This window comes from Falco rusticolus, chromosome 4 (assembly GCF_015220075.1).
Source record: "Falco rusticolus isolate bFalRus1 chromosome 4, bFalRus1.pri, whole genome shotgun sequence".
NCBI classification, from domain to species: domain Eukaryota; kingdom Metazoa; phylum Chordata; class Aves; order Falconiformes; family Falconidae; genus Falco; species Falco rusticolus.
Window position 1 is genome coordinate 43,729,767 of NC_051190.1, and position 25,681 is coordinate 43,755,447.

At 44.0% G+C, this 25,681-nt stretch overlaps 2 protein-coding genes across 6 annotated transcripts in view; one reads left to right on the forward strand and one right to left on the reverse strand.

The window, feature by feature from the left end:
• Positions 1-3,537: 3,537 nt before the first annotated feature.
• On the forward strand, positions 3,538-6,972 carry F2RL3 (F2R like thrombin or trypsin receptor 3). The gene is made up of 2 exons (XM_037386745.1): positions 3,538-4,166; positions 4,824-6,972. Exons 1-2 carry the CDS (start codon positions 4,076-4,078, stop codon positions 5,897-5,899), a joined length of 1,167 nt encoding a protein of 388 aa, XP_037242642.1. The 5' UTR covers positions 3,538-4,075; the 3' UTR covers positions 5,900-6,972.
• Positions 6,973-10,051: 3,079 nt separating this feature from the next.
• The window catches only part of CPAMD8 (C3 and PZP like alpha-2-macroglobulin domain containing 8), a 54,441-nt gene continuing 38,811 nt past the window's right edge, over positions 10,052-25,681 (reverse strand). For 4 of the 5 annotated variants that reach the window (XM_037386738.1, XM_037386737.1, XM_037386740.1 and 1 more), the window contains 8 exons: positions 24,347-24,434; positions 18,856-18,930; positions 18,053-18,158; positions 17,853-17,963; positions 16,963-17,175; positions 16,430-16,504; positions 11,183-11,351; positions 10,052-10,880 (listed from right to left, as the gene is read on the reverse strand). In XM_037386738.1, the coding sequence (XP_037242635.1) occupies position 10,880; positions 11,183-11,351; positions 16,430-16,504; positions 16,963-17,175; positions 17,853-17,963; positions 18,053-18,158; positions 18,856-18,930; positions 24,347-24,434 (838 nt within the window). In that variant the 3' untranslated portion in view covers positions 10,052-10,879. The remainder of the gene's footprint in view (positions 10,881-11,182; positions 11,352-16,429; positions 16,505-16,962; positions 17,176-17,852; positions 17,964-18,052; positions 18,159-18,855; positions 18,931-24,346; positions 24,435-25,681) is intronic. The other variant, XM_037386739.1, reaches the window with a different exon arrangement.

The window sequence follows — 25,681 nt, forward strand, 5'->3', positions numbered from 1 at the left end:
CCAGTTCTGAAATCTGTAAGCCCATCTGCTACAGGTTAAGACAATACAACTGCAACCATGAATATAACCCTGCACCCACCTTTCCCTCAACCTCCCCAAATTTCTGGGTAATAACACGTTTAACTGTGTTCCCTGTGAGCTCTGCACAACAAACGAATGTGTAGATTTTGCAAATTAAGCTGTAGTGATGTGACCCAGATCTGATAGGAGTTTCCTTTACATCATTCCCAACGCTTCTGTTGCCATAACAAAAGGCAACTCTGCTTTCTGTGCAGCATATTACATGCTCACAGGGAAACAAACTGTTGTTCTCCTAATAACAATCCTCTGATGCATAAATTGCATGGAATAATTTGATTAAAATCATGGTAGTGGCGTCTCAGAGGACGCAGTCCACTTTACACAAGTCTTCTCGCAGAGATCTTGGACTCCTCACGAAGAGGACATTCCCTGTGCTCAAGCGGAGGGACGGCCAGATCTGACATCACCCAGGAACAGTTAGAGATTGCAGCAAGTGGACAGCTTTGGCAATGAAAGGACAGCCAGCTTAAAAAAATCTTTCAGGTTTGCAGGATGGGATAAGAATTAATGGTTTTCTAAATTAAGAATTGCTAAAGGGAGTACCTGAATTCAGTCTTCAATATTTCAGGCCTTTTTTTTTTTTTTTTTTTTATGTTTCCATATCACAGTGATGCACAGAGAAAGATGAGGTTGCAAACCAGTGAGAGGTCATCTAGACGTATGTTGTGAACATGAGTTTTTTCTTCATGCTTTAGCCGTTCCTCCAGATTAGAACTAAGCAACTCAACCTTAATGAAACTAAAGGTACGCTCTACTTTCCACTCATCAAAATTAAAGCCTAAATTAAAGCCTAGCAATTCTAAACCATACCTGTGCTAACAGGTGAATCCAAAAAGTATCATCCGAGACCCAGTGCTGAAAAGGGATGATGTTGCCTCTATCAGGCAAGGGACCCCTACCCCCATATCATCATCTTGCCGAGAAAGAACCAAAAGAAGGTATTCCAGAGCATCTAGTGAGTTGTAATGATGCTAATATACTTCAAATATTCCTGAAAGATGAATTTATGTGGACTTCCTACATACTGAAGTGAAAACTGCCAGCGAGCAGAAGAGTAGTTCTGAAAAAAACCCCCTGTCTCCTCAAACATATTGCACCAGTAGAAGGCTTACAAGCGGTGAGAATGTGAGCACAACTGTGCACAAGAAGTGTGGCATAACTGAGGGAAAAGATTGGGTGGGATCCCGGCAGAACAGGAGAACTGTGACACAAGCAGAAGAGAAGCCACGCAGGGAGTCTCTCTGGAGCTGCCCGGAGTCTCTGGGGAGATGGTAAGAGACCTGATGAAGTGAGAGGATGGGGAGACGGTGTGATGGCAAAGTCAGGAGGAGTGCCCAAGGCACAAAGTCGTCTTGTATGTGCCAGAGCCTGCAAAGACAAATCTGGGGGGGGGATCCTGGTTCAAAGGACCATCGTTTCTATTTCAACAGCCAGTGGAAGTTTTCTGTGCCTTGTAATTCCATGAAGGCGCAGATGCATGCACACCCAGCGGCTGGGAGAGGCAGAGCCAGTGTTGTATTCATGGAAAACGTGAGATTGTGCTGACATGGGTGGAAATGCTTGATGCTGCTGGCGCTAAGGCAGAGCTGCTGCCTCCATAGTCAGCTGCCCCTCGGGTCGGCATCGCAAATGCAAGCTTAGCCTGGGGCAAGTATCAGGGACACCAAGATTTCTGTCTTCACACCTGCCAGCTTGCAGCTGAAGAACTACCTGGTGCCACTGGAACAGATCAGAAATAGCAAGCCCCATTATTTGCCTACCACAGTTTGCTCTTCCAAGCCTTAAAGATGTATGGGACAGGCCAGGTGGTGTTTGTACCCGCCCTCTGAGCTTTAAAATCCCTAGCCTGTTTTCCAGCATTACATCTTCTGGGTTCAGAGCCATGGAATAAAAGAGCGCCTTCTCCCACGAGATGATCTATTGCACAATGGATTACTTTAAAACCAAATTGTTACCCCACAGGGCAGGGATCACACAACTTAAAGAGATGCTAACAAGCCATGACAAACCTCTGGCATGAGAATTTTCAAGCAAGCTGTTCTGCATCCGAAGCAGTCACTAAAGATCAATCAGCATCTGAAAAATGAAGGGTACAGCAATGAGTAACCTCTCTCTGCTCCACTCCAGAGACCTGGCCATAGGAAGCAGGGCTGTGATTTGCACACTATCTGAGCCTGATTATGTCTAATTTTTTGCATACAGAGCATGGAAAAGATTCTGGCTGAGGCATGGAAAATATGTGGCCACATGAGTCATTCTATAATGGTTCATAAATCCTGGGAGAATCACAAAAGCAAAACATCTAACATTGCATCTTCCCTGTCCCTGCCAGTGGAACTCCACCTCTCAACATGCTCGGCACAAGGATGTGGGAATATGGTGAAAGCAAAGGAAATAGGATCATTTTCTCCTTGGAATAGAAGAATCTCATCAAACAGCAGCCAGGCTCAGATTTGCAGTCTTCACAGAAGAGACCATTCATAAGCTGAGGAGAAAGAAATGAACTACTCCTCAGGTTGCCAAACCAAATTTACAGTTCCTACTGCCTGGACTCCAGCTTCTGTCTTTACTCCCCTGCAGAACCAGGCAGGAGACTGGAGAGCAAAAGCCTAAAATCCAGCAAGCTCTCAAGCTACGATCTCTTGCCCCACTGGCCTACCCACTGGGCGACACTGGGAAGTGGCCATGCTGGGGCTCTGACACAGGCAATGGGAGAGAAGTTGGGGCTTCCCCAGCCATGCTGTGCAAGGCAAAGCACGGAAGGGACTCTCAAGGAGTTAGAGAAGGGGGGACCAAGCAGCAAAGGGTCTTAAAGGTTCAGGTAACATCTGCCAGTCCCTCTTACAACATTACACGTGCCGTCCTCTCCATCCAACCAGCAGGTATGCGGCAGCAGTACGCTGCTGCTCCAAACCATTACCTAACACAGAGTGCTCAACCCTCTTGGGGATTTGCTGGGTGGAGACTGCACATCTCTGGAAAAACACAGCTCTTCTTGGGCAAGAGTGGCTGAAACACACCATTATCTACTCAACAGCAGAGGCTTCCTGCACACCCCTGTCAGGCCCCTTTCCTGCTGGATGGAGCTGCTCTCCCTGTTCCTGGCAGTTTATCAGCGGAAGCACCGTGTCTCCATCAAGCCGTAAGACCTTGCCCCTTATTGATGGTGTGTTATGGTGCTCCGGGCTGGTGCTACTGCTGATCCTTTCAAATGCAATAGCTCCAACCCACAGGACTTTTAGTCAACCTCTGCAGTGAGATCAAGAAGGAAGGTGCAGGAGCTTTGTCTCCTGTTTAGCCAGGGAGCAGGAGCAGATATAAACAGAACTGAAATGCCCGGCCTGACTGGGGGCGGCAAGGCAGACAGTAAAAACCTTTAGTTGCCACAACGTGAGGCTGCAAGAGCCCGGTGTAATCCCTGGGAGCAGGGGAGGTTTGTCTGGATCTGCAGCCCTCTTGCACTTCATTTATGTTTCTGCGGGGGGGTGAGATCTTCTCAACTTGCACCAGAAAGCATTCTGAATGAGGGTGTGGGGAAAGACCTCGGATCCCACACAGAGCCACTTGTGTCTCTGTTGGGTGGAAGGATGTCTGACAGAAGAGGTCAGAGGTGCGTGGGTTCAGTTTACACTAAACCAAATTCAGACTACATCAAATCTGACCACACTTGTTATTTCCAGGAATATTCTGGAGCAGGAAGGAGGCCCAAATGAGTCACTTGAGCCATCATCTAGCTCTGCGATGAAGTACAGCCCCATTATACTTTGGATCTGGATGCATACGCCCCTCCCAGTCCCGTGTCTGACATTGGAGTCAAGTCTTTGCTTAAGCCAGGCATACTTGCGCATGTCGTGACAGCCCCCCATACGCCTCATCCTTCACGGGATAAGCCTGGTGCTTCCGTGAGTTAAGGACTAACAGAAGGAAATGCGTAAGCAGGGTCACTAATACGGCCTTTCCCACACAGCAGCGCCCTATCGGATCCTGCACTGGCATGGAGACCCTCAGCAAGGGATGGCTGTCACACAGGCTTGTGCTGTGCTGTGCCTTTTGGGGACTCTGCCTGGCCTCTCCGGACTACGATGGTGAGTACGTACCTATGGCTGAAAAGCTGCTGTTTCTTAAAAGTACTGAATAAGTGGTACCTTTATAAGTTCCCTAGAATATTTTTTAATGAGTTCGCATGGGAGCATGCTCTAATTGAGCTTTGTGCATACTCTAGTTGAAGCAGGAGGTGACAGAAGCTGATACAGAAGAAAAATAAACTGGTGTGGAAGAAACTAGAAAGAGAAAGAAAAATTAGAGAAGTAAAACAGAACTTGAAACCAAAAACCCATAGCTAAAAGCTAGACACCCACAGCCATGACTTTACCCTGGAGTGGCCCCAGATCTTGGGATTCTTTGGAAAGCTGGGCAGACGAATTGCTTTACTGGTTTCCCAGGCCCGCTGATAGTTGTACAGCCTGGCAATTGTTTGTGAGCTGCGGGAAACCACACGACAGAGGAATTGTGTACATTTTCAGTAAGGTTGCTGATGGTTACTCCTGCAGACCTAATTCCATTAGCCGGCTTTTTCCGCCCATTGCACCAACAGCATTTTACAGAATACTCCCACTTCTAGGGACGACAGCATAAAATGCAAAACCGTAGCCTTTGGGGTAAAGCATTATGTATGCAGCCTGCTCTGCAAAGTGCAAGGGTAACTGCGCAAACAGCAAGTAACAGACTGTGTTTTCTGACAGACTACTCTCAGAACAGCACCAACGAGCAGGTAACAACATCGGAGATCACACCGTGTCCTCGAGCCATCCCTGGGGAAAAGGCAACCATAAACAATGTCACCTACCTGTTGGTACACGAGGCCACATGCTCTCAGCTGAGCAGCGTGGTCACAGTGCGGCTCATCCCCTGCCTCTACACCCTCGTCTTCCTGGTGGGGCTGCCTTCAAATGCGCTAGCCCTGTGGGTGCTGGCCACCAGGGCTGAGAAGCTCACCTCCACTGTCTTTCTGATGAACTTGGCTGCAGCAGACCTTCTGCTTGTATTGGTGCTGCCCTTCAAGATTTTCTACTATTTTCTGGGGAACAACTGGCCCTTTGGGGAAGGCCTATGCCGGCTCACCACAGCTTTCTTCTACGGGAACATGTACTGCTCAGTGCTGCTGCTCACATGCATCAGTGTCGACCGGTATCTGGCTGTGGTGCATCCTTTCTTTTCACGTTCTTTCCGCACCCCTGCCTTTGCTGCCTGCACCTGCACTGCCATCTGGCTCTGTGCTGCCATCCTCACCCTGCCCCTGACTCTGCAGCAGCAGTCGTATCCCCTGTATGGGGTAGACATCACTCTCTGCCATGATGTTCTCCCCAGGCACGAGGATGACGGGTATTACTTCTACTACTTTACCTGCCTGATTACCTGTGCTTTCCTCGTTCCTCTGGTGGTGATGCTGTTCAGCTACTGCTCAGTATTGCGAGCCCTCCTGGACAGTGGGAAGCGATACTCCTACTCTATGAAGCTCACAGCTCTTGTGCTGTTCACGCTGGTGGCCTTCTACACACCCAGCAATGTTCTGCTCCTTGTTCATTACTCCAGCTATAACTCCAAACTGTATGGCGACCTGTATATCAGCTACATGGTAAGCCTGGCCATCAGTACCTTTAACAGCTGCGCTGATCCCTTTGTCTACTACTATGTTTCTGAAGACTTCCGGGAGAAGGTGAGAAGAAGATTCTTCAGTCACAGGAAACAAAACACTACATCCCTAAAAACTTCCAAGGAAACACTGCCTCAGAAAAGTTCCAAAGATTCACTGGTATAAGCCTCCAGCCCAGCTCCCTGCTCCCAAGGCACTCACAACATCCAGTGGGGATGAGATGAAGACAACACTGGTATCCCAGAGCAGCAAGTGGTATTTCCCAGGAGACAAGTCCTTTCTCCTGTCTGCATAGCTAAGACTGAATAAACCTGGCCCACAGGGTTCTGTGAGAGGTGTGGAGTCCAGACAAGATGCGGAGTGCTGAACATGTGGAGATCTGTTACTGGGACACTGCATGCAACTTGTCACCTGGTCACTTATTGCCAGGGATGCTCTTACTGATACACCTATGTCTGGTTTTCCTCATGCATCTTGCAAGCTGATTGCTATCTGTGTTCTGTTTCTTTCTCTGCTACTGACTTGCTTGCTGTCCTTAAATGTATATTGCCTTTACCTAAAACTGAAAACCAACAGGCACTTGCAAAACCAAATTCGTAAACTTTTCAAAAGTACTAGGAAGTACCAACATGAAAGGTACTCTCCTAAACTAAAATACGCTGTCAAGAGAATGTAGAGCACTGGCTTTTCTACCAAAGATGCTCTTGCAGCACGATAGTGATGTCAGGCCATTGCTGGTAACAAGTGCACAAATCTCATTCACTCATCCTTATTTTTGCAAATGACCCTTGGCATCTGTAATTCCTTTGGGGCAAAGATTGTATTACTGGATATATTTTTTTAAAAAAATCATTATGTATCTTGAAGGGAATTAAAGCAGGAATTGAGAAAACCCTTGCTCTAGAACTCCACGCTGCTTCTGTGTAATGTCACACACAATCAAGAGCTGTCCCCTGAAACACATGACCAAGCTTGCTGCTTATTGGAACCTGTTGCAAATTTGACAAAAAACAGCCAGCTCATCTAGGGCGTTATCCCAGTAAGCAGCAAGGTAAAAAATGAGCAACAAACCTCCTTAGAGGTTTCCTGAATTCTTTAGTTTTACTTGCAGGCACGACTTCTGTCCTCACTAACCTGTGATCAAACATACTTACAGCCTACAGTGTGAGTAAGAAGAGGCAGACAAGATTGTCTTAAAATCAGTTTTTAATAAAATATTTATCAGAATCTAAAACAAACCCTTTTCCGGACTCAGACTTGCTAAGATTTGTGTGAATAAAACAAAAATGGTCATGGAAATGTTTGCATGTACATGTATGTGCGGGGGCAAAATGCAGGTGAAAAATTAGAGCCTATCTCCCGTGAGTGCAGCACTGCATGTGCAGAGGATGTGCCAGCTACTGAACACTGGAGACCTGCTGTAGCCAGGGCTATTGTCACTCAGAAATAGCAAGTACTAAAAAAAAACCCCAAAACTCAATCTGAGCTGAGGTTTTCTAAAGAGGTGATCTATTCGCAATAATGAAAACCAGGTTATTGTGCATTAAATGTCAAGATTCAATGTCATCAAGGCAAGTGCTGTTGTTTCAATGATGTTCTTCAAGCAAACTGAACATTCTTCTCGTATTTGTTTTCTACTGAGGCTGATTAAGGAGGAGGGAATGAGGCAAGACCAAAACACTTGGAACAAGAAAGAACAAGGGAACTATTGCTTTAAAATAAATACCATGGTAATGATTACTCTGCATAATGTACAGTTAAAAATATATAAATATTAATTTCATTGAAAGGATTGCAAGCAAAAATCACTGATAACTAGCACTGCTCCTGCTACTCAGTAACGTAACTTGATGTAAGTACTCTGTGTCTTACAAACCCATGGGCACTCTTCTTTTACAATGAGGGACCATCAGAAAAAGCAAAGGAGAAGCATCCCTCTGACAGAGGGCCAAACGTCTCTAAGCCAGAAACAATTTAAAGCCCAAAGCAGCAGCAGGTCTGCTGTCCTTATAGCTTTCCACCACTGAATCGGTCTCTTCCTCTGTTAAAAAAAATAATTAAAAAAATCATTCCCTTCCCTCCAAACTATGGCTGGCCAGTGTTCACAAAATTGGAGCCTGAGTTTTCAGTGCCGATACATCCTTGTGTTCTCAGGGATGGGAGCATGACTGATAAGCTTCAGAGTCAGAACTGGGCCAAAGCCTATGAATACCACTGAGTCTAATAAGGCTAAGCTGTATCCAGTGGTTCTCACGGACCTAGTCCTAAAGAGTTTCTGTATTCCAAGTAGGATTTTGAAGAACGGAGGAAAAATAATCTAGGAATTTTTTTTCCTCCTAGATAAGCATTAACGATGATTACAAGAAACACGAAAACAAATCTGGGACAGGGCAAAGCTATGGACAGAGGGACCATCAGCTGGGGGGGAGAAGAGGGAGAAAAAGGCAACCACAGCTGGGTAATCCCAGGTTCCTAATTCAGTTACTTAAATAAAATGACTTATTTTAACTACAGAAAGGAGCTAGTCTGGTATGGCAAGACTGGGGGGAGGCAGAGGCTGCCAAGAGCAGACAGACTAGTGATTTCCCTGAAAGTGCCAAAGCTGTGAAGAAGCATTCAAGGTGAGGTCGGGCTCCAGGATCCAGAAACCCTGGCACACTACCTCACACGCACTGTCCTGTCCTAACTGTCTCTGTTTAGGGACGCTAAGGCTGCTCTACCTTTGCCTTCAGAGGGCCCGGGTCCCTCTGGCTTTTCCTCTGATTGTAAAACAGAAGCAAGACCGCTCTGCCTCAAACAGGTGAGCGCACCGACACACAGACCCCACAGAACAAGGCTGTGATTGATGGGCTGGCACCACCAAGAGGAATTATTTAGCTGGCAGCAATGGAGAGATGCCTGCATCTTGAATTAGTACGTTACATGTACCAGAGCCTGAGGAAAGTGAAGAAAGTCAGTTTTAATACTTGGCCGAAACTCCCTACCTTCATCTCCTTGTCCCCGGTGGTGATGCTGTCTGACTGCCCAACGATCTATGAAAGGACCAAGCAATCAAAAGTGACTTCAAGTATCTATCCAGAAGCATACAATGGATGAGACAAGGAAAGTCAAGTCAGAAAGGGACCGAGGACAGGAGACTGAATAATCCAGAACATAGGTCCCATTTTTGTGGGAAGCTAGTCACAGGCATTATCAGAGTGACTAAATGTCTCATTCTCCCAGACTCAAAGCATTAAACAGCTGCGGCTGGAAGCAGCAAACAGCAGGGTTTGTATTGTGCAGCTTTGATATTTAGAAAAGAAAAAAAACCCAAACCCCAAACTCTTGTTGCAGCTCACACTAGCTCTGTTATTTACCCAGGGGACAAATATTGACTCAGTCCTGTGTGTGTACACAATAGCCAGTGTCTGCCAGGCCAGTTGCTTACAGGAGATCAAATTTAGTTTAAAGGCATTTATATACCTGCCAGACAGGAATGCAGCCGCCAGTGCTTCCGCTGTGCTGCGTGGACACAGTGAGGACATGGTCTGTTCATGCACACTGAAGACACGTGGCAAAAGCCTCTGCTGAGAAGCAATGGGTACATATGGGCAGCAGCCACGTCAAGATTTGTGAGGAGAGCTCAAAGCAGCCATGAAGGAAGGCCTGGAAACTTGCCAACAAAGCACTTCTGAAATTTCTGGGAACTTCAAGACCCAGACTTTCATCATGTCAACTACATTCTGCAAATATCTGGCCCCAGACAAAAAGGACTGGAAACTACATATGCCCAGCTTCTGGGGTACCTCCTGTTTTGTCCCCTTGTGGACATTTTTCTGGAATAAAATTGCCTTCATTTTGGAATGGAATGTCTATACTGGGATATATTCTTGTCATGGTTCCTGTGTAAACAAGCCCTAAAAATGAATGGAGCTGAGCTTTTTCCTGTTTCCATTCACCAATAAACACCCTCAAAAGGAGCTTCCACCCCACTCTTGGTCCTGGTAACAATAGAAGTGGGAAGATAAAATATTAAGACTATTTTGCAACAGGCAATCGCATGTAACTCCTCCAAAGAGAGCAATGCTGCTCCAGGCAGGAAGGGAAACCAAAAAATCTTGGGTCCTGCACTTTTGGAAACACAAAGCTTTTGTTTTTAGCTTTACCACATTGCTTGGGGCAGGCCAGTCTAAGGGAGCCCAGCCTGTGTGTGACACCAGCGATTTGTACTGGCCAGCAGACACAGGGCCTACGCATAGATTCCTATATCCAGAACAACCACTGTATGGGGAACCTAGTGGGAGCAGAGTACAAGCGATGGGTGAAGTCAGGCAAGCATTTCAAAGGACGGTGCCTAGAGTCAGCTTTATTTTCATGCTGGGGTTCAAAGGAGGAAAAGGGCTGAGAAGGCTGCAAGCAGCCCTGATCCAGCCCATGGTGCAACACAAAGCGGGCACACCCACCTAATCCTTGTCACTGCTATGGCTGGCAAACTCCCACCCGAAGCCTGCAGTCATATGGTAGACAATCAAGCCTTTCAGCCCTGACATTGGAATTTCGGTTTTCTCCTGTAAAATGTACCTGCCAGCAACTTCCCTGAACATGGAGCCACTAGGGAAGTTTTTCTCTTGTGGGATGTTGTTGTGGGTGCGGTAGACTTACAGGCTGGGGAAGATGATTAGCCTCCTGCTATGTTATAATTGGCAAAACACACTGATTTTTATTATAATAATTTGAGAGAAAACTTCTCAGCCATCTTTTCTCAAACAGCAGTTCAGCTAAGCACAAGGCCTGGACTTAGCTTCTAAATGTAGCTAGGAAATAGCATTTGCGGTATCCTGATAGTAGAGAAAACACTTTGAAATGGTCTATAGGTTTGAATTCCAGCCCCTATTTTTCCTCACCTAGAGGGCACAGCATATTGGTCTCCCATCCTTGGAAGAACTCCAAAGAGGATGCACAAAAGGCAGGAAAACGGACAGAAAAATAATGCTGAGTGTCCCCCTTAGTGCTCCAGATCCCCCCCACGGGGCAGCAAAGCCTACAGTTCTGAGTGCATCAGGAAGTAGTCATCATTCGGTTTCTGTTCTGCAGCAGGTCGTCTGTAGGAACAAACTCATACAGGAGTTGATTCTGAGCCTCTTCTCTTTATTTAAATTATATATTTCTGTTGAAAAGAGAAGATAATGAATAAAAGTCACTTTCTCATTACATGTATTTGTGAAACATCACTGAAGCTGGGCAGATAAAAGCTTAAAAGGTCACTTTTTATTCTGCTAGGGATGGAGCCATTCAGGTCGCCAAGACTTTTATATGCTGCCCTGTCAAGATTCCTTGCTAAAGAGGTTAGCAAGTCAGTTGTAAGAACAGCTTTTTTGAGGAACTGAATACATCTGACCCAACACATGAATTATTACATTATATATCAACTCTCAAACCAGATTTATGATCCCCTGCTTTCCAGCTCACCATTCTACCGTGGTCACTACTTCCTGAATCTTGTCAACTTCTTTTAATGTGCTTGCTGTTGTCAGTTCTGCCACAATCTCAAAAACATCAGCTTCCGATGCATAGGGGTCTGGGTCATATTCATAGGAGTAATAAGACAGATCTGTCTGTAGTGGAGGGCCTTCCTCTGCTGGAAAGGAAACAACAGAGTCTCAGGTTGTGCTTCAGCCAAAGAAACTGCATTTCGGCATCACATATTGCATCACAGAGAAGGAGAATGATATAAGAAGAGGAAAGGATTTTTAATCAGGAAGGCAAATCAAGGGCCAAATGAGTGCCTTACATGAGTAAAGGAGGCTACACATGTCAGTGGACCAGCACACGCCTGCTTAGATTCGCATGTGAGGAGAAAAGCTGCGGTAAATCAGAATTTTCAGCTTCCCAGTCTGAGACCTGGGCACTGGAAAAAAAATTTGAAAGGGATCATATTTGAAGGAAGAAAATTTGAAAGGAAGAAAAAGAAAGAGGGCCATGTAATTGGAAAAAAAAAACCAACCACAAAGCCTCATTTTACAGTATCTAATTATCTGAGGTGCTTAAGTTAGGAACAAACCTGTTCACCCTGAGACCTGCATATAGGAAGATAAAAGTAAGAGGTATCTTTGGGAATGCCCAATGTCACAGATGAGTTACTCTGTACCCTGAAAATACATCTCTCTCCTTTGACTAGGTCTAAGCCAAGTACCTCAGTTAAGGAGAAACCAATCCATACAAAGATGTGTAACGTGTACACTCTTTTAATCACTGTTTTTTAAAAGTTAGTTACAAAGCTAGAAGGCAGACAAGAAGGAGCAGTTTACTTGGTGCATGTCATGAAAAAGATCAGTGTAAGCAGCTAGATTTCTTTTCAGACCAACATGAATGAAGATTTTAGCACAACAGGCCAGGAGCTTATGTCAAAGCCATTTGCTTCTCCCTCAGCCTGAACTAGCAGTAGTTGAGATACATCTGCTTCAGTACCGCCACATACCACTGAGAAACTTCTGTCACGTAAGATAGAGACACACCACGGGCAGAAACATGTATTTACCCTCCTTGCATTCACTCCAGTCTATACTAAGACATTGGGAGGTCACTCACACAGTACGTATCCCACTCGGAACAGGCTGTGCCTCTCTGTGGTGGGTGACTGCTCACTGTCCAGAGGGCAAAACTGCAAGATAAAACTTCTAGGAGTATCAATAGGTCCCTATTTTCTAAACTGTTCCTCGAGTCAGCTCTGATGTCCATCTTCCCTGTGCTTTCTGTATACACGGCTCTAATCCACATCGAAGCAATCACTGAACCAGTTGTTGCAGGGAGGAAAAGTCCCCCTCCTCCCTCCCCCCATTGCAAAGTTGGCTTTATTTAAGAAGACTCATCAAGGCCTTTGAAAATGTTTGGTTTCTAGAAATAAAGTATCTGAAGGCTTTTCCCTGTTGCCTCCCACATCCTCCCAGCAACAAGGCTCAGCCCCAGGCAAGGGAAGACTTGCCTGAAAGCAGTTGGTCTCTGCGTTCACTTCTTCTTGGCCTTCTCCATGTGAGAACTTGCCAGGTTGTGAGCTCATTCTATGAATGGATGATTGCTGTCCACCAGGGACACAGTTAACATCACAGACTTTACTCTTCCCCGGAACGCAGCACTGGAGTCAAAGCAAAGACGAAAGGCCGACATTTCCTGTTGCATACAAACCCCTCCCCCACCTCCAAATGTTTGTGCCTAAGCCAATGTTTGCTGAACATTGATGGGGTGAAAGGAAAAATGGCCCACCGCCAGTTCAATCAATCTTAGAAGAACAGCGGTCCTGTCAATAATGCTCCTGCCAGGGAGCACTGTGAGATGACTCCACCTGGAAGCAGAGTTCACTCTGGTGTTCCTGTTAGGAGCTAGTGATGGGTTTAAAAAAAAAAACCAACAAAAAAATGAAAACCCCACCACTAAATAAAGGTATCACAATGCCTCCTAGAATTTTCTTCCAGCTACTGGTCTCTTTACTTGCTAGAACAGAACTGTACAAATAACACAGCTCCAGCCACTGTGAGAAGGCTGGGGGGTCAGACAGCACAAGGCTGGGTGGGCTGCCTGCTCAGAGCAGCGCAGAGTGTAGCACCACAGCAGCACCAACACCACCGAGTGCTGTTGCCACACACTTGGATATTGCTTTTCCATCAAATACCTGCAGAATCACATTACCATGATAGCAACACACTGTCTTCCAATGTCAGTGGCTATACACTTAGCGCTTTCGGCAGAAAAGATTCAAGCAGTTTCAGAAGTGTGTTTGTGATCTACAGAAGCAATCAAAGTACTACATCAGAGAGATGGTATAAGAGCTACTGAGGATCCCCAAGGCTCTGAAACCCACCCATATTTTCATAGCCTAGCCCGACAATGATCTTAGGAAAGCCACAGTCAGAAAGGCACTCGAGGTACCGATACTCCAGGTAGCAACCAAAATCCTGCTCCAGGAGCTTTCAGTCCAAACAAATACAACTGCAACAGGCTGTGAAAGCATACTAGCAGAGCTTCAGTGCTTAGAGCCAGAGGTGGGTCCATGCTACTCGTCACAAACCCCTGAGTCTCAGTGATCCACCTGTGAAAAAGTGCAGCTGAGGAAGGGGATTCAGACATGAGCTGTTCCAGATGAGCCCTGTCACCCTGCACACTTCCCTCCCAATCAAGAGGGTATTTCTAACCATGCCAAGAGGATTTACCCATCTGTACAACAACAGACTACGGTTTTAAGATCAGCCATTCTGCCTCACTTGCTGCAACATCTGCTGCAGACTTTTGAAAGACATTTTAAAATATTTTGACAATAGCTAGGAGCTGGAAGAAGCACTGCATCCTGGTTTTGCAGGACCGTCTATATACAACTGCTTAGCTTGACTAGCATAACTCAAAAGCTGTTGTTTATTCTAGCAAACTCACTGGTGTATGTGGAACTACACTGCAAGTCTGTGTTTGAAAGAGTGAACCCAAACACATTATGAAGTTCCCCACGGTTTGCTGGAAGGAAACGGGCTCTCATTGTTTCCATCGCTGGGGTAACATAGACAAGAGCTAACAACGAAAGCATCAATCAAACCAAGCTGAGCCTGCACAAGTCATACAGCAGATACAGAAGGATTTCAGACAATATCAACACCATGCAGTTCTCTGAGAAAATGGTGTTTCCTGAAGATTAACACAGTGAGGCAGTTTCACCAAGGTGCCCTAATCTTGATTTGGTTCCTGGAGTTTTGCATCCCTTTAGGAAATCACAGATTTAGACACGGCTCATCAGAACTTTCACTAGAAACCCAGAGCACCTGAGCAGACTTAACCCAATCACATGCTTCAATGCTAACAAACCAGTGAGTCCAAATAAGACCTGTGTATGAGGAAGGATTCATTCACTTGTTAACCTTTGATTCATGTACCGTGTGGCTGACCTGAGAGAAGCCCAGAGGATTAATGAAAATCACATGCTGGGTGCTTTTCCTGATGCAGGATTTAGTAATTTTTATTTTTGAATGCTCACTCTGCCATGGCTGCTCAGACAGCTCAGTTCAGAAGAGTATCTCACCTCCAGGAGACTCTCAACTTGAACACTCCCAGATCCTAGAACAAAGGCAGCTCTAAATGCTTGTGCTTTGACAAACATGTCATTAGGGCATAGAGGTTTCTTAAATCTAAAATCTGAATAAAAATACCACATACACAAAAAATAAAAATCAGAATTTCCACTTCAGCTTACTGAGCGAACACTGCTTTTGTCTGTTTAGAACAGAAACAAGAGGGTTATTTTTCTTAGCCACTTTAATGCAGATTATTTCAGAAACGCTGTTCTGATTTTTTTTTTTATTGTGGCCTACCATCAAGTTCCACAATTTTTTCCCCAGGTAATAATTTTTACTACCGAATTTTTATTTGAAAATAATGCAATTGCTGTCCCATTTTGTAGACCAGCAGCAAAACACTTAGTATGGCCTCGCATACCAGCGGTACCCTAAAGAGCAGTTTGTGAATGCTGCTTTAAAGGGTTCGGATTGCAAACAGTTTCCATGCTGAGTACATAGCGTTTGCACAGAATAAAAGGCAACAAGCATTTATCCCAGTTTTTTCAACAGACAGCTATCTGGTACATACACACACACATATATAAAAAAGGGAGGGAAAACAGGAAAGACATTAAACACTGTCATATTGAATGACCTATACAAAAGATCATAATGGAATATTCACTATACTTTCACACCTTAGTAAAGAAAACTATCCATCAGCTTTTGCAGAGCAGAGGAAGGGGAAAGAACAGGATGGTGTCTCTCATGTTGGACACACGCTAGCCCGAACTCTGGTGCACAAGAAGGACATGAGAAGGCACAGAGTCTTCTCTTGAAGAATTAACTTGTTTTACTGATCTGTTAGGAGAGTTAGAGGCCAGAGGAAAATTAATGAGTGGAAAGCAGCCAGGAAAAATCTCGTCCAGTTTATTTACTAGAAACAGCATGAAACAAACTATTCTATTGACACTCCACTGCTTCTTGGTGAGATTTATTGTGAGCCATGAGCAAGTTCAACATGAAGTCTTGGAAAAAAGTGTATGGATATGAGCACCAAATAAAATGAGCAGCCACATTCCTGGCTGCTCCATCTACTGACCTTAACGTTTTTGCTCACTAAGGCCTTTTATTCCAAACAGCAGCTCTGAAAGAATCAAGACTGCCAGCTCATTTTTTGTACAGAACTGCTAAAGAAAAAGTTAATCCACCTGGATTCTAGTTCTTGCAGCGGTTTGGTCTGTTGCCATGCCCTGTTCAGCTGTTTGTTGAAACTCATTACATCAGCCTGGTTTTAAATGTGATCTTTCCAGCTTAATATTGAAGAAAAGATCACAGAGCATGTGTTGTTCAAACATACAAAGGCTGAGAAAATAAGAGGGTCAACTTGCCCACCTCTATGAACCACTTATTAAATCTTGCATGTGCACTGAATAGAGCAGGTACCACACAACATTTCCCGGAAGGAAAAGGACTAAAAGAGCTAGTCTGTAGTTGAACAGTTTCTCCTTGACATCTTCATTTTTTTCTGATTTCTGACCGTTCTGTCTTTTCTGAAAGATGAAGTTCAGCATCTTTGTTTGAACATGCTTGAGAGCCATTATACTTTAATACAGTGACAGGATAGGCTACAACCTTGACAAAAAAAAAAAGGCTTTGGATAAATGCAAAGGTATGATATTACCTTCTGGATTTTGTTTAACACTGGGTTGCTCAGCTGTGTGGGTGTGTGTCTCCCTTTCTTCCGGCAAATTCTTGGCTGTAAATAAAAATAAGTGCATTGGTCATAAAATTTGTTAATGAATCTCTAGAAATGTCTGCATTTCCAGAGGTGGCATACTCTGTTCACTGAGCTACTACACTGCACATTGTGAAAGCCGACGTAGAATCTCCAAAGAGTGCTACACTTCATGGATGTTCATTTTTATCTAGGATTATTCACTTCAGATAAAACAGTATCTATTTTCTCTGAAGTTCATTCTGATTGGTAAAACATGTGTTCATGAGAATAGAAACCCCATTATTCTGAGCTAATCACAAAAGGCAGCTGCTCTTATAACTTAGTCCCCTGTAGCATGAGTAAAAAAATAATACATAGGAGGTTCTGAATTCTCCTCTTTTCCGTACCACATGTACATAATTATCATTTGCTTAGATGAGGATTTGTAGTGTTCCGCATCTCCATCATAACAGAAAAGGGAACTGAACGAAACCTACAGGCAGAACATTGAGACATGGGCAGCTGTTCTATTCTTGTATTATTCCTGCACGATGCTACTTCCATCTGGCAATGGTTCGGGTAAATCTGTCCATCTGATCCACATACAGGCTCCCCATCATAGCCACAGTCTCGCGAACACATGCACTGTTCAAAATACTCATCCTCCAAGCAGCCAAAAATGTTATTGCATGGTCCAGAGTGAACAAAGCCTGAGAAGTAAACAAAAACATCCAAAGCAATATTTTTGCATAGCATGGGGAAGGGGAAGACGGAGTGGCAATATTTCACTGATGTCAGTTTTCCTGTTGAATTCCTTAAGGCTTCTCACAGGATTTTACAAACTTGGTAGAATTAAAAGCTCTGGGAATAAGGCTGTCTTTCTGGAAGAACCATATTGCAGCAGGTTCCAGATATAGGATAAAGCAACTGTTTTGTGTGACACAGAGGACAGAAAGGAACGTATCGTTTCTGGGGAAAGTTATTCCTTTCACTGATGCATAAAATTGTTCAATCTTCCTATAGTTAATTGTGGAACTCTATTGCATGATATTTTAGAGAAAGAAAGCCAAACTGCATTTTACAGAGTTTCAGCCCGTATGTTTATTAACTCGTCTCACTTTGTGCAGGTTCTTCCAGAACTGTCCATTATATCTTGCCTCTGAGGCAAATAGTAGTCATGTCGGTGACTGAAGAGCAGACTACATTGGTCTGCTCGGTTGTCACGAGTTCAATACTACTATCCCACAAACCTTTGTAAAACTTCCACTAACACAGACAGTGGAATAAGAGTATTTTTTTTAAATACAGTTCTGACTTCTGAATTCCTGGAAAGTATGTCTGTGGGCTCCATTTTCCAAAAAATATGCTTGGCTTTGATGCAACTTACCAACCCATTGGCTAGCTGAGCTTTCCACCTCATTGCATGTTGGCCCATCACAGAGCTCCCGAGCCAAGGGACTGTTTTCACTCACGTTGTAGAAACGAGTTGCTTCGAAAGCTGCAGGCCAGCAAGGATGAGAAATCACAACTAAGCTTTATGCCTAGAGCATTAATGCTGGCAAAAATCAAAGGAAAACAGGCATATACCTGGCTCATAGTAATCATACACTTTGATAGGAACAGGAGCTGTTTTCCCAACTATATGCTCTCTGAAAGCTTGAAACTTTACACAGGTCACGCACTGGCTGGGAATCTGTAAGAAATTGTGTAAAAGACTCAGTGTAACAAAAACTGCACTTGAAGCAAAGAGAGAGACAAATAAACACAGCACGTGCCCCTCACGTAACATGCTGTGCTGGACACGTGGGGAGAATGCAGACACCTCCAATACCAGGCATAGAGACAGATAATGAAAAGCCAAACAGGATGAATTAAAACATGATACCTTGCCAGCCTTTAAAGCACACACTTGCCATACGACAATGGCAAACCTGAAACTCAGGCTGTATTCCCTGGCTTACCTAGCAGCACTCCTGTCATCTAATGTAACTAAGAATTTACTGCTGATGACCAAGCCAAGAAAGATCTCATCTTCCACTCAGGTATGTGCTGTGAGACCTAAATTACACTGCACTTTTTCTCTGCCTTTTTAGCAATGCTAGTTGTATCTGAAGGTGAGATTATTTTGAGGCAAAAACTAAGGTGATATCTGCCCAGGAGTCCTATATGGTCTGAAGCTAATCACCTGCCTCTGTTAAGCTTTCATTTCCAACCAAACCCACAATCCTTCCTGCCTCAAAAGAGGTTCAATGAACCGGCCAGTTAAACCTGCATGGTAATCCCCATCTATGGAGGGACCACTGACTTCAGTACACCGTGCCTATGCCTGATCCACTTGTCATTTGCCTTTCATTAAAAACCAACGTAACTATAGTTAACAAAGTCATTACCTCGTCAAAATAAAAAAGGACTTTTCTTCCATCCACTTCATATCTTTTTAATCCAATTTGCTTGTTCATCAATAACTGGGAAGAAAATCAACATGTTTAGTTTCATCTCTTTTTATAGAAAACAGGTTGAAATCAGAGAATAAGAAAGATTTTAGATTGCTTAGAAAACTGATCAAACACTAAAAGTCAGGGATTTCTTCTGCTGGAAAAGGATGTTTCAGAGAGGGTAAATGCAAAAAGGATTGTGGCTGCTGTCGCACAACTTAGAAAAAGCCATCTCTGTTCCTTTCTGTGATCTGATGAGGAATGCTTGCAAGGTGCATAATGTTGAAAGTTCTTCCTGGTCCCTGGTGTATTTATATGCCTCAGACTACACCTGACACATCATCCATAATCTAATTGAATAGCTCCCAGCTCGTTTTCAGTACCAATGCTCAAGCAAGAGCTCAGAGACCCCAAAACACTCAATAAAGTCTCTTATTTACACTCCTTCAGACCACCAGGGAATTACGCTGTTGGATCACACCAGGTATTAGAGGTCCCCTTCTCCCACCAGCTGAAAACCCCAAAACATTCTTCTGCCAGCAAAATTAACCCTTACATTCGAAAAGAGCAGCCATTTGAAAGAGCCCTAGGCACCCTCCTTTTTGACAAATTGGGGTGAGGCAGGCCTCGGCCACTCATCTTCTCTCCCTCTGAGGCCCAGAGATTTGTAATTTGCATTGTACCACTCATGCCTACAGACTACCTAATTTTATGCTTTTTATTTATTGGGACAATCTGCGTATGAGAACACAGTACTTCCTCTATCTGGGGTGCTACTGCCCCTAATGTACCCCAGCTATTTGTAAGAATACTTGAGCTCATCTCCTGCCAACTGCAGGTCTGCATGTATAGCATGATCACAGCCTTCAGAGGAAAGTACGAGCGCTGTCATTTATAGAATTACTGCATCACCTCAAAGAATCTAGTAATTATCTCCCTGGTACAGAATGCTCATGAACCACCACCAAAATATAAATGCTATCATCTGATATAATTCCACAAAGTTTTATTTCAAAGTTTCCAAAAGAGTTACTCCTCTGATTTTCTGTTTGAAATACTAACATCTCATTATTATGATGACCATCATGCTGTATGTACTAGATCAGTCAATCATTACTGTCCTGATGAACCGTATTCAGAACACATCTATCATGTGAAAAACATTTACTCCAGAAGCTGGGGAAGACTATGCTCTGTGAAAAAGGACTTGTATTTTAATCCCCGTTTGGAGAATGGAGTAACAGTCAGAGCTGATGCTTTAAGTCTGTTCTCCAAACTGTTCTATTACTTTAATCTCTCTGTCAGATAATCCCATTTGTGATGTAGGGAAGATACATTTTCATGTCTTCCCCCACAAGATGTTCCTAAGGTATTTTTGGATCTTAGAATGAAAACTGTGCAGAAAGAATAAAGCATTATTATTGTTATTATTATGTATTACAAAGAATGACATGAAGCAAAAAGCATTTCTACTGAAGTTTGCCCAAACCTGCTACCAACGGCTTTAACTGTGAATTTCTTCAGCATAGTGCTTCTAGTTGTAAAACCCTGCACACAGCTTCCTGCTATTACTGTAACAAGCAAAGGAACATGTGTTTAAGTCCCACACAATATGGAAAGGGCCAATTTAATTTGTCCTTATAATTTTAGGGGCCTGATGGTGACTGTTATTACTCAGCAGTAGATGGCTGCAGACAGTCCTTTTATGAGGGCTTGGAGAGGCTGGCGCCACCGGGAAATGCTCAGCTCAGCTAAAGTTGCATTTTTCTGGTGAAGCTTGATATATACCAGCCTGCGGTGACCTCCTGACCTTGTCGACACCCAGCATTATTAGAAGGATTTGTGGCTGCACAGACAGGGGGGCTGCCCTCAACGTGCAACAGAGCATTCATTAACCATCGCTGCCCCGGAGCTGCACGTGGGTCCGCTATGCACATACTGCTCCCTTGTGAGGGCAAACAACACACAAGGAAATCTGATTTACAGCCCTGCTCCTCCATACCAGGAGGAGAGGGAAATGGCTAGGGTGACAAGAAAATGCAGCAGTGGGAACGACAGGACTTGCCTCTGCTGAAGGTGGTGTCCAAAATACATAACAAAACTAGTACTGGGTCTTCAGTGGAAGAATTTTGGTTTTGTCAGCGTGATTTGGATACACATTTGACAGCCACAAATAAATCATTGGGGCTGTATCTGTGTCTTCACTGCCTACCGATATATACACTTGAGCTTTGTCCCTACATTTCATTTGTACCGATGCAAAGGGTTTCTGCAATAAGAAAGATGGAATTCAGCACTTCCAGGGAGACATTCCCCCTTGAAGATGCAATATCCTTCCCATTTCAGCAAAGTCTCCTACTGCCCAAAGGAAGTAATTCTGTTCTGGTTATGGAAATAGACTGCCCAGTACTGAATCCCAACCACAGAATCCTCTCGCCAAACTGAGGCACCAACTACACAGTCTTTTGCCCAAAGAACTTTCACAACAGTGGGTGTTGAACCAGCTTCTGTGTAACTTACCAGTACTAAAAAAGCACGTGCTACATGAAGTACCTGACATCCTTCTGAGATTTGCAAGGACTTAACTTGGAGCAGCTCTGTGCTGCAGGAGCTCAGTCTTACCAGTTATGAAAGAGAATCCGCTCCTTTTCCCACTAAGACAGGGGGAAAACCAAAAACAAGCTGCCTGATATTCTGAGCTCAGAGACCCTAACGGGTAGGGCTGCGCTGGGGCTCTGTTGCTTCTCTACCCATAGAGGCAGGAACACGAGATTCAGACAGGCAACAAGATGCCGCAAGGGAAAGCACAACCAACTGATCTGCTTAGCGCCACAGAAAGCCTAATGTGCTGGAGAGCTCGTTCAGCTTTAAGAAAGTCAGACTCCTGCAGTAGCAGAGCAGCTTGCTTTTTTACCCTCTGCTTCCATCCAGGCCAGGCTCGGGGATATGACAGAAGAATGGTATGAAACTGACACATGGTGCTTCCCAGACTTGATGCATCTGATGCACAAGCTGTGTGGGTAAGTCTCCCCATTTCTCTGCTCCAGTTTCAATATGCCCAGTGTTTATTTCTCATTTACAAGTGCTGACCTAGTCAAGGAACTAGCAGTGCTGAGGCACCAGCAAGATGGCACTGAACGTGACACAAGAATCTCTGAAGCCGTGAGACACACTGGAGGCAAGCTGGTGTCACAGAGCACAAGGACCATGGCAACATTAGTAGACAAGAGAGAATAAGACGTACTGCAAACAAAAGTGTTTTGAAACATCATACAGCCAGTTCATTGGGGAACCAGAATCAGTTTCCTTGCAGACAGTATATCTTCATGTTAATCGTATGATTCACAATTATCTTTAGTGTTTCTGCTACTTACTTAGAACATGTACGACGTGCCCTGAGCACAGGTTAGTGTAAACCAGACACAGCACAGGAGCAGGTTGCTGCATGTAGCAGCCTTTTAGTAGTAACTAAATACAAAATAAGCATGTTTGGTTTACAAGTCTTTATCTGGGACACCTGCCTGACCCAGCCATGTAAACAGGTCTCACACCAGAGCACAGCTGGCTTGGCAAAAGAGAAAAAACTTTCAGCTCCGGGACTGAAATACAGAACCTATGTAGTTCCTTGTAACACACGAGCATATCGGACCTTCTCAGGACTCTCAGCCCAGAAACTCTTAACTCTGTCCCGGTAAAGGAGTTATTCACTCAGTACATACAGCCTGGACAATGGCAGCTCTTATTTCTGTAATTTCTTCTTAGCCCACATCAGGAAAAATAAGGACTACAGGGATTTGTTACTTAACATAACCATTTTTCTGTTCTTCTCTAATGAAAACCCCTCTGCACTCTTTGTTTCAGCTCCTTCCCTCTGCCGATAAAAAATTCCATGGGTTTAACAACATAAAGATATCATGTTGTTCTCCTGTCCCATTTTGAGTTCTCTGCTCCTAAGCCAGCTTTCCATCCATAATTTTTCAGCCATTATTTATGTAAATTACTATGAGAGAGAACTTATTTGAAAGCAGTACAAATAACTGTCACTCTAGCATCTTCAGCAGGAGGAGATAAAATACTAACCAAACCCACTACAGGCCCCCTCACCTAATTTTCTTCCTTTCTCTTACCACAAGGATACTGGAGATGACCTACTGGTGGTCTTGCCTCATCTGAATACCCATATTCAGTTTGTTGCACCATTAGTTGCACGTGAGAGAGAATCAGACTCAAAGGTCAACAGGTAAATAAAAATTGATACATTTTACATGCAATGCATTTGAAAACAGGATTCTCAACATGCAGCTTGTGAAGAGATAAAAAATTAATTTTAATATTTCTCTTCACAGGAATAATTTCATATCTGATCAACACACATCTCTGTACAAAAGTATTCTAGCACAGCTTCCTTACACTGAAAGGATGCAATTCTCTTCTCAGGGTCTAATACACAATTTTCTCCGGCCTCAGTGACAGCCCAGGAGACTATCTGATAGCAGCTTTTGACATGGATTGTAAGCCCCTGAAGAGGAACATATTGGTCTCATTTTCTCCAAGAAAATGCAATAATGTTTATATTCTAAATTAGGCAAATCAAGTGAAATCCTAGAGAAGACAAAGTAATGTGCACTTTTCCTTGAATTAGGATGTCAAGTTAAACTGCCTGGTCTTCACTATAACTCTAGCTCAAAATTCTTTCCCCAAATCCCTCCCGCTCCCAGTATAATTAAGATAAAGTTATTAACAGAAGAGAACTCTTGGAAGCAAAATACTTTTCAGCTCTTTATCAGTTGTCAAGGATGCAAAGATTTTACACCTCTTTAGTTTAATAGTCGTTAAAAACTATTTGCAGCATAAAACCCACCAGTGAATACACTGTCATGCTTCCACAAAATATAAAGCAAAGCTAAAGATCACAGTTCATCTCCCCCAGAGGGCTGGCTGGGTAAGACGCACATTCTGTCCACCTCAGTTTGGCTTGCAATAAACATGATGTTCTCCCAGAAGGGGGGGGGGGGGGGGGGGGGGGGGGGGGAGGCAAAAAATTCCAAGACACAGAGCCTCCAAAGAAATAGAATCCAGATGTTGGAGATAACACCGCCCACTAAGAAGCCATAAACAGCTCCTGTTAGAGCACATTTTCACTTCAGCATTTCCAAATGGGTCTTGTTTAATTACCATGCACTGTGCTCAGTAATAAACTTCATTTGGCCATGTTTAGTGAATTCGTTACTCTTGCTCAGAACATCTGCTTACTCATTTCAGATAAATATTTTTTGACAAGTGAAATCTCCTGCCTCCCCCCCAATTTTAATTGCATCTTTTTGGACAGTGCACTAACATTCAATGGCATTTGCTTCCTATTGCTCCCCATAGGGAATCCTTGCCAATTAAGAGAGCCAAGCCCTGGCCCAAAACCATGCCTTGCGCTCTCATTACAACATCTTACCTGCTCTAGGCTCTCAATATCTGCACGAAACCCTGAGAACAACGGCACTTCCAAGACAGCCATGTTTGAAGATCCAGAGTGCAGCCATCTTCCCATGAGAACAAAAAGAGAGAAAGAATGAAAACAAACTCAGAGGATCCAAGATAACAAATGGTACATGGACAACTCAAGATGGAGAACAAACTTCCGAGGAAACAAATATTAAAAGGAACTACTCTTCTTTGAAGAACTTGTTGAAAGCCACAGTCTTCTTGGTTTTACAAAATCCTCTTCTGCTTTTATGTAACAAAAATTAAGCACAAATCACAGAGGGCAGAGATGTAGGAGATGTCCAGGCAAATGGAGGCAGAAAAGCAGAAGGAAGAATGTAGTCTCCCATGGGACTGCTTGCCTTATTTTTCAATTAATCACTGAGAAAATGCACTTGGTAAAACAGAATAACACCTTGGAGTAGAAGAAACTTCTGTTCTTTCCTAAGTGGAGGGCTGTAAAAGGGTTGTGGTGTAAGAGGAACGTTACTTTCCAATAGCAAGCAGTCATTCAGCCCCAGGCTTTTGTAAACGGCCATTTTCCTCCAGCATCCAATCGACACTGAGAAAAGTATCTTTGCTAATGAGTCAGCAAACTCACTCTATTTATTAATAGAGCATTAAAGAATTTACTGCCTATATTGTCCTCTATGATATCTATGAAGGCTCCAAAAAACCACTGAAATTCAGAGTTGTTACTGCTGAAGTGTTCATAAAAAAAACACAACACAAAAACACACAGGAAGGGACGGAAATAAAGTTTATTTGGGCTGTTGCAAAAGATTTCAATTTCTTGCAGCATGGCAGAAGATTTGACATTGCAACAAAAAAAGCTCCTGCTAATTCCAGAACAATGCTCCTTTTCTCCACATTCACACAGTCAGCTCTCAACTATCCCTCCCTGGTAGCTTACCTGTTTGCTGTTTAGTTGCACCACAAAGACAATGAGCTTGGACCCAGGAGGGCTTATTAGTTCATGCCTGGTGCCAAGAGAACACCATACGCAGCTTCCAAGAGCAAATTTGCCAGATTTGAACTGGCTCCTGCTGGGCTACCTGGAGGCTTTATGTGGAGACCTCCACAGCGAGGGTGGGTGTCCGAGTTTGCGGAAGCACTGCACGGAGCCAACCTGCATGTACCACCACACCCAAGCTCATACGCCCACAGTAGCATGAGACAGCCTGTGGACAGAGCCAGCAGCGTAAGACACTTCTGGGCTGACAGCCTCCTAAGAGACATTAAACCTTGTTAATCCTGATCTAAGTCCATGCACCATGCTCCCCAAAAAATCCTATAGTATCCCTTG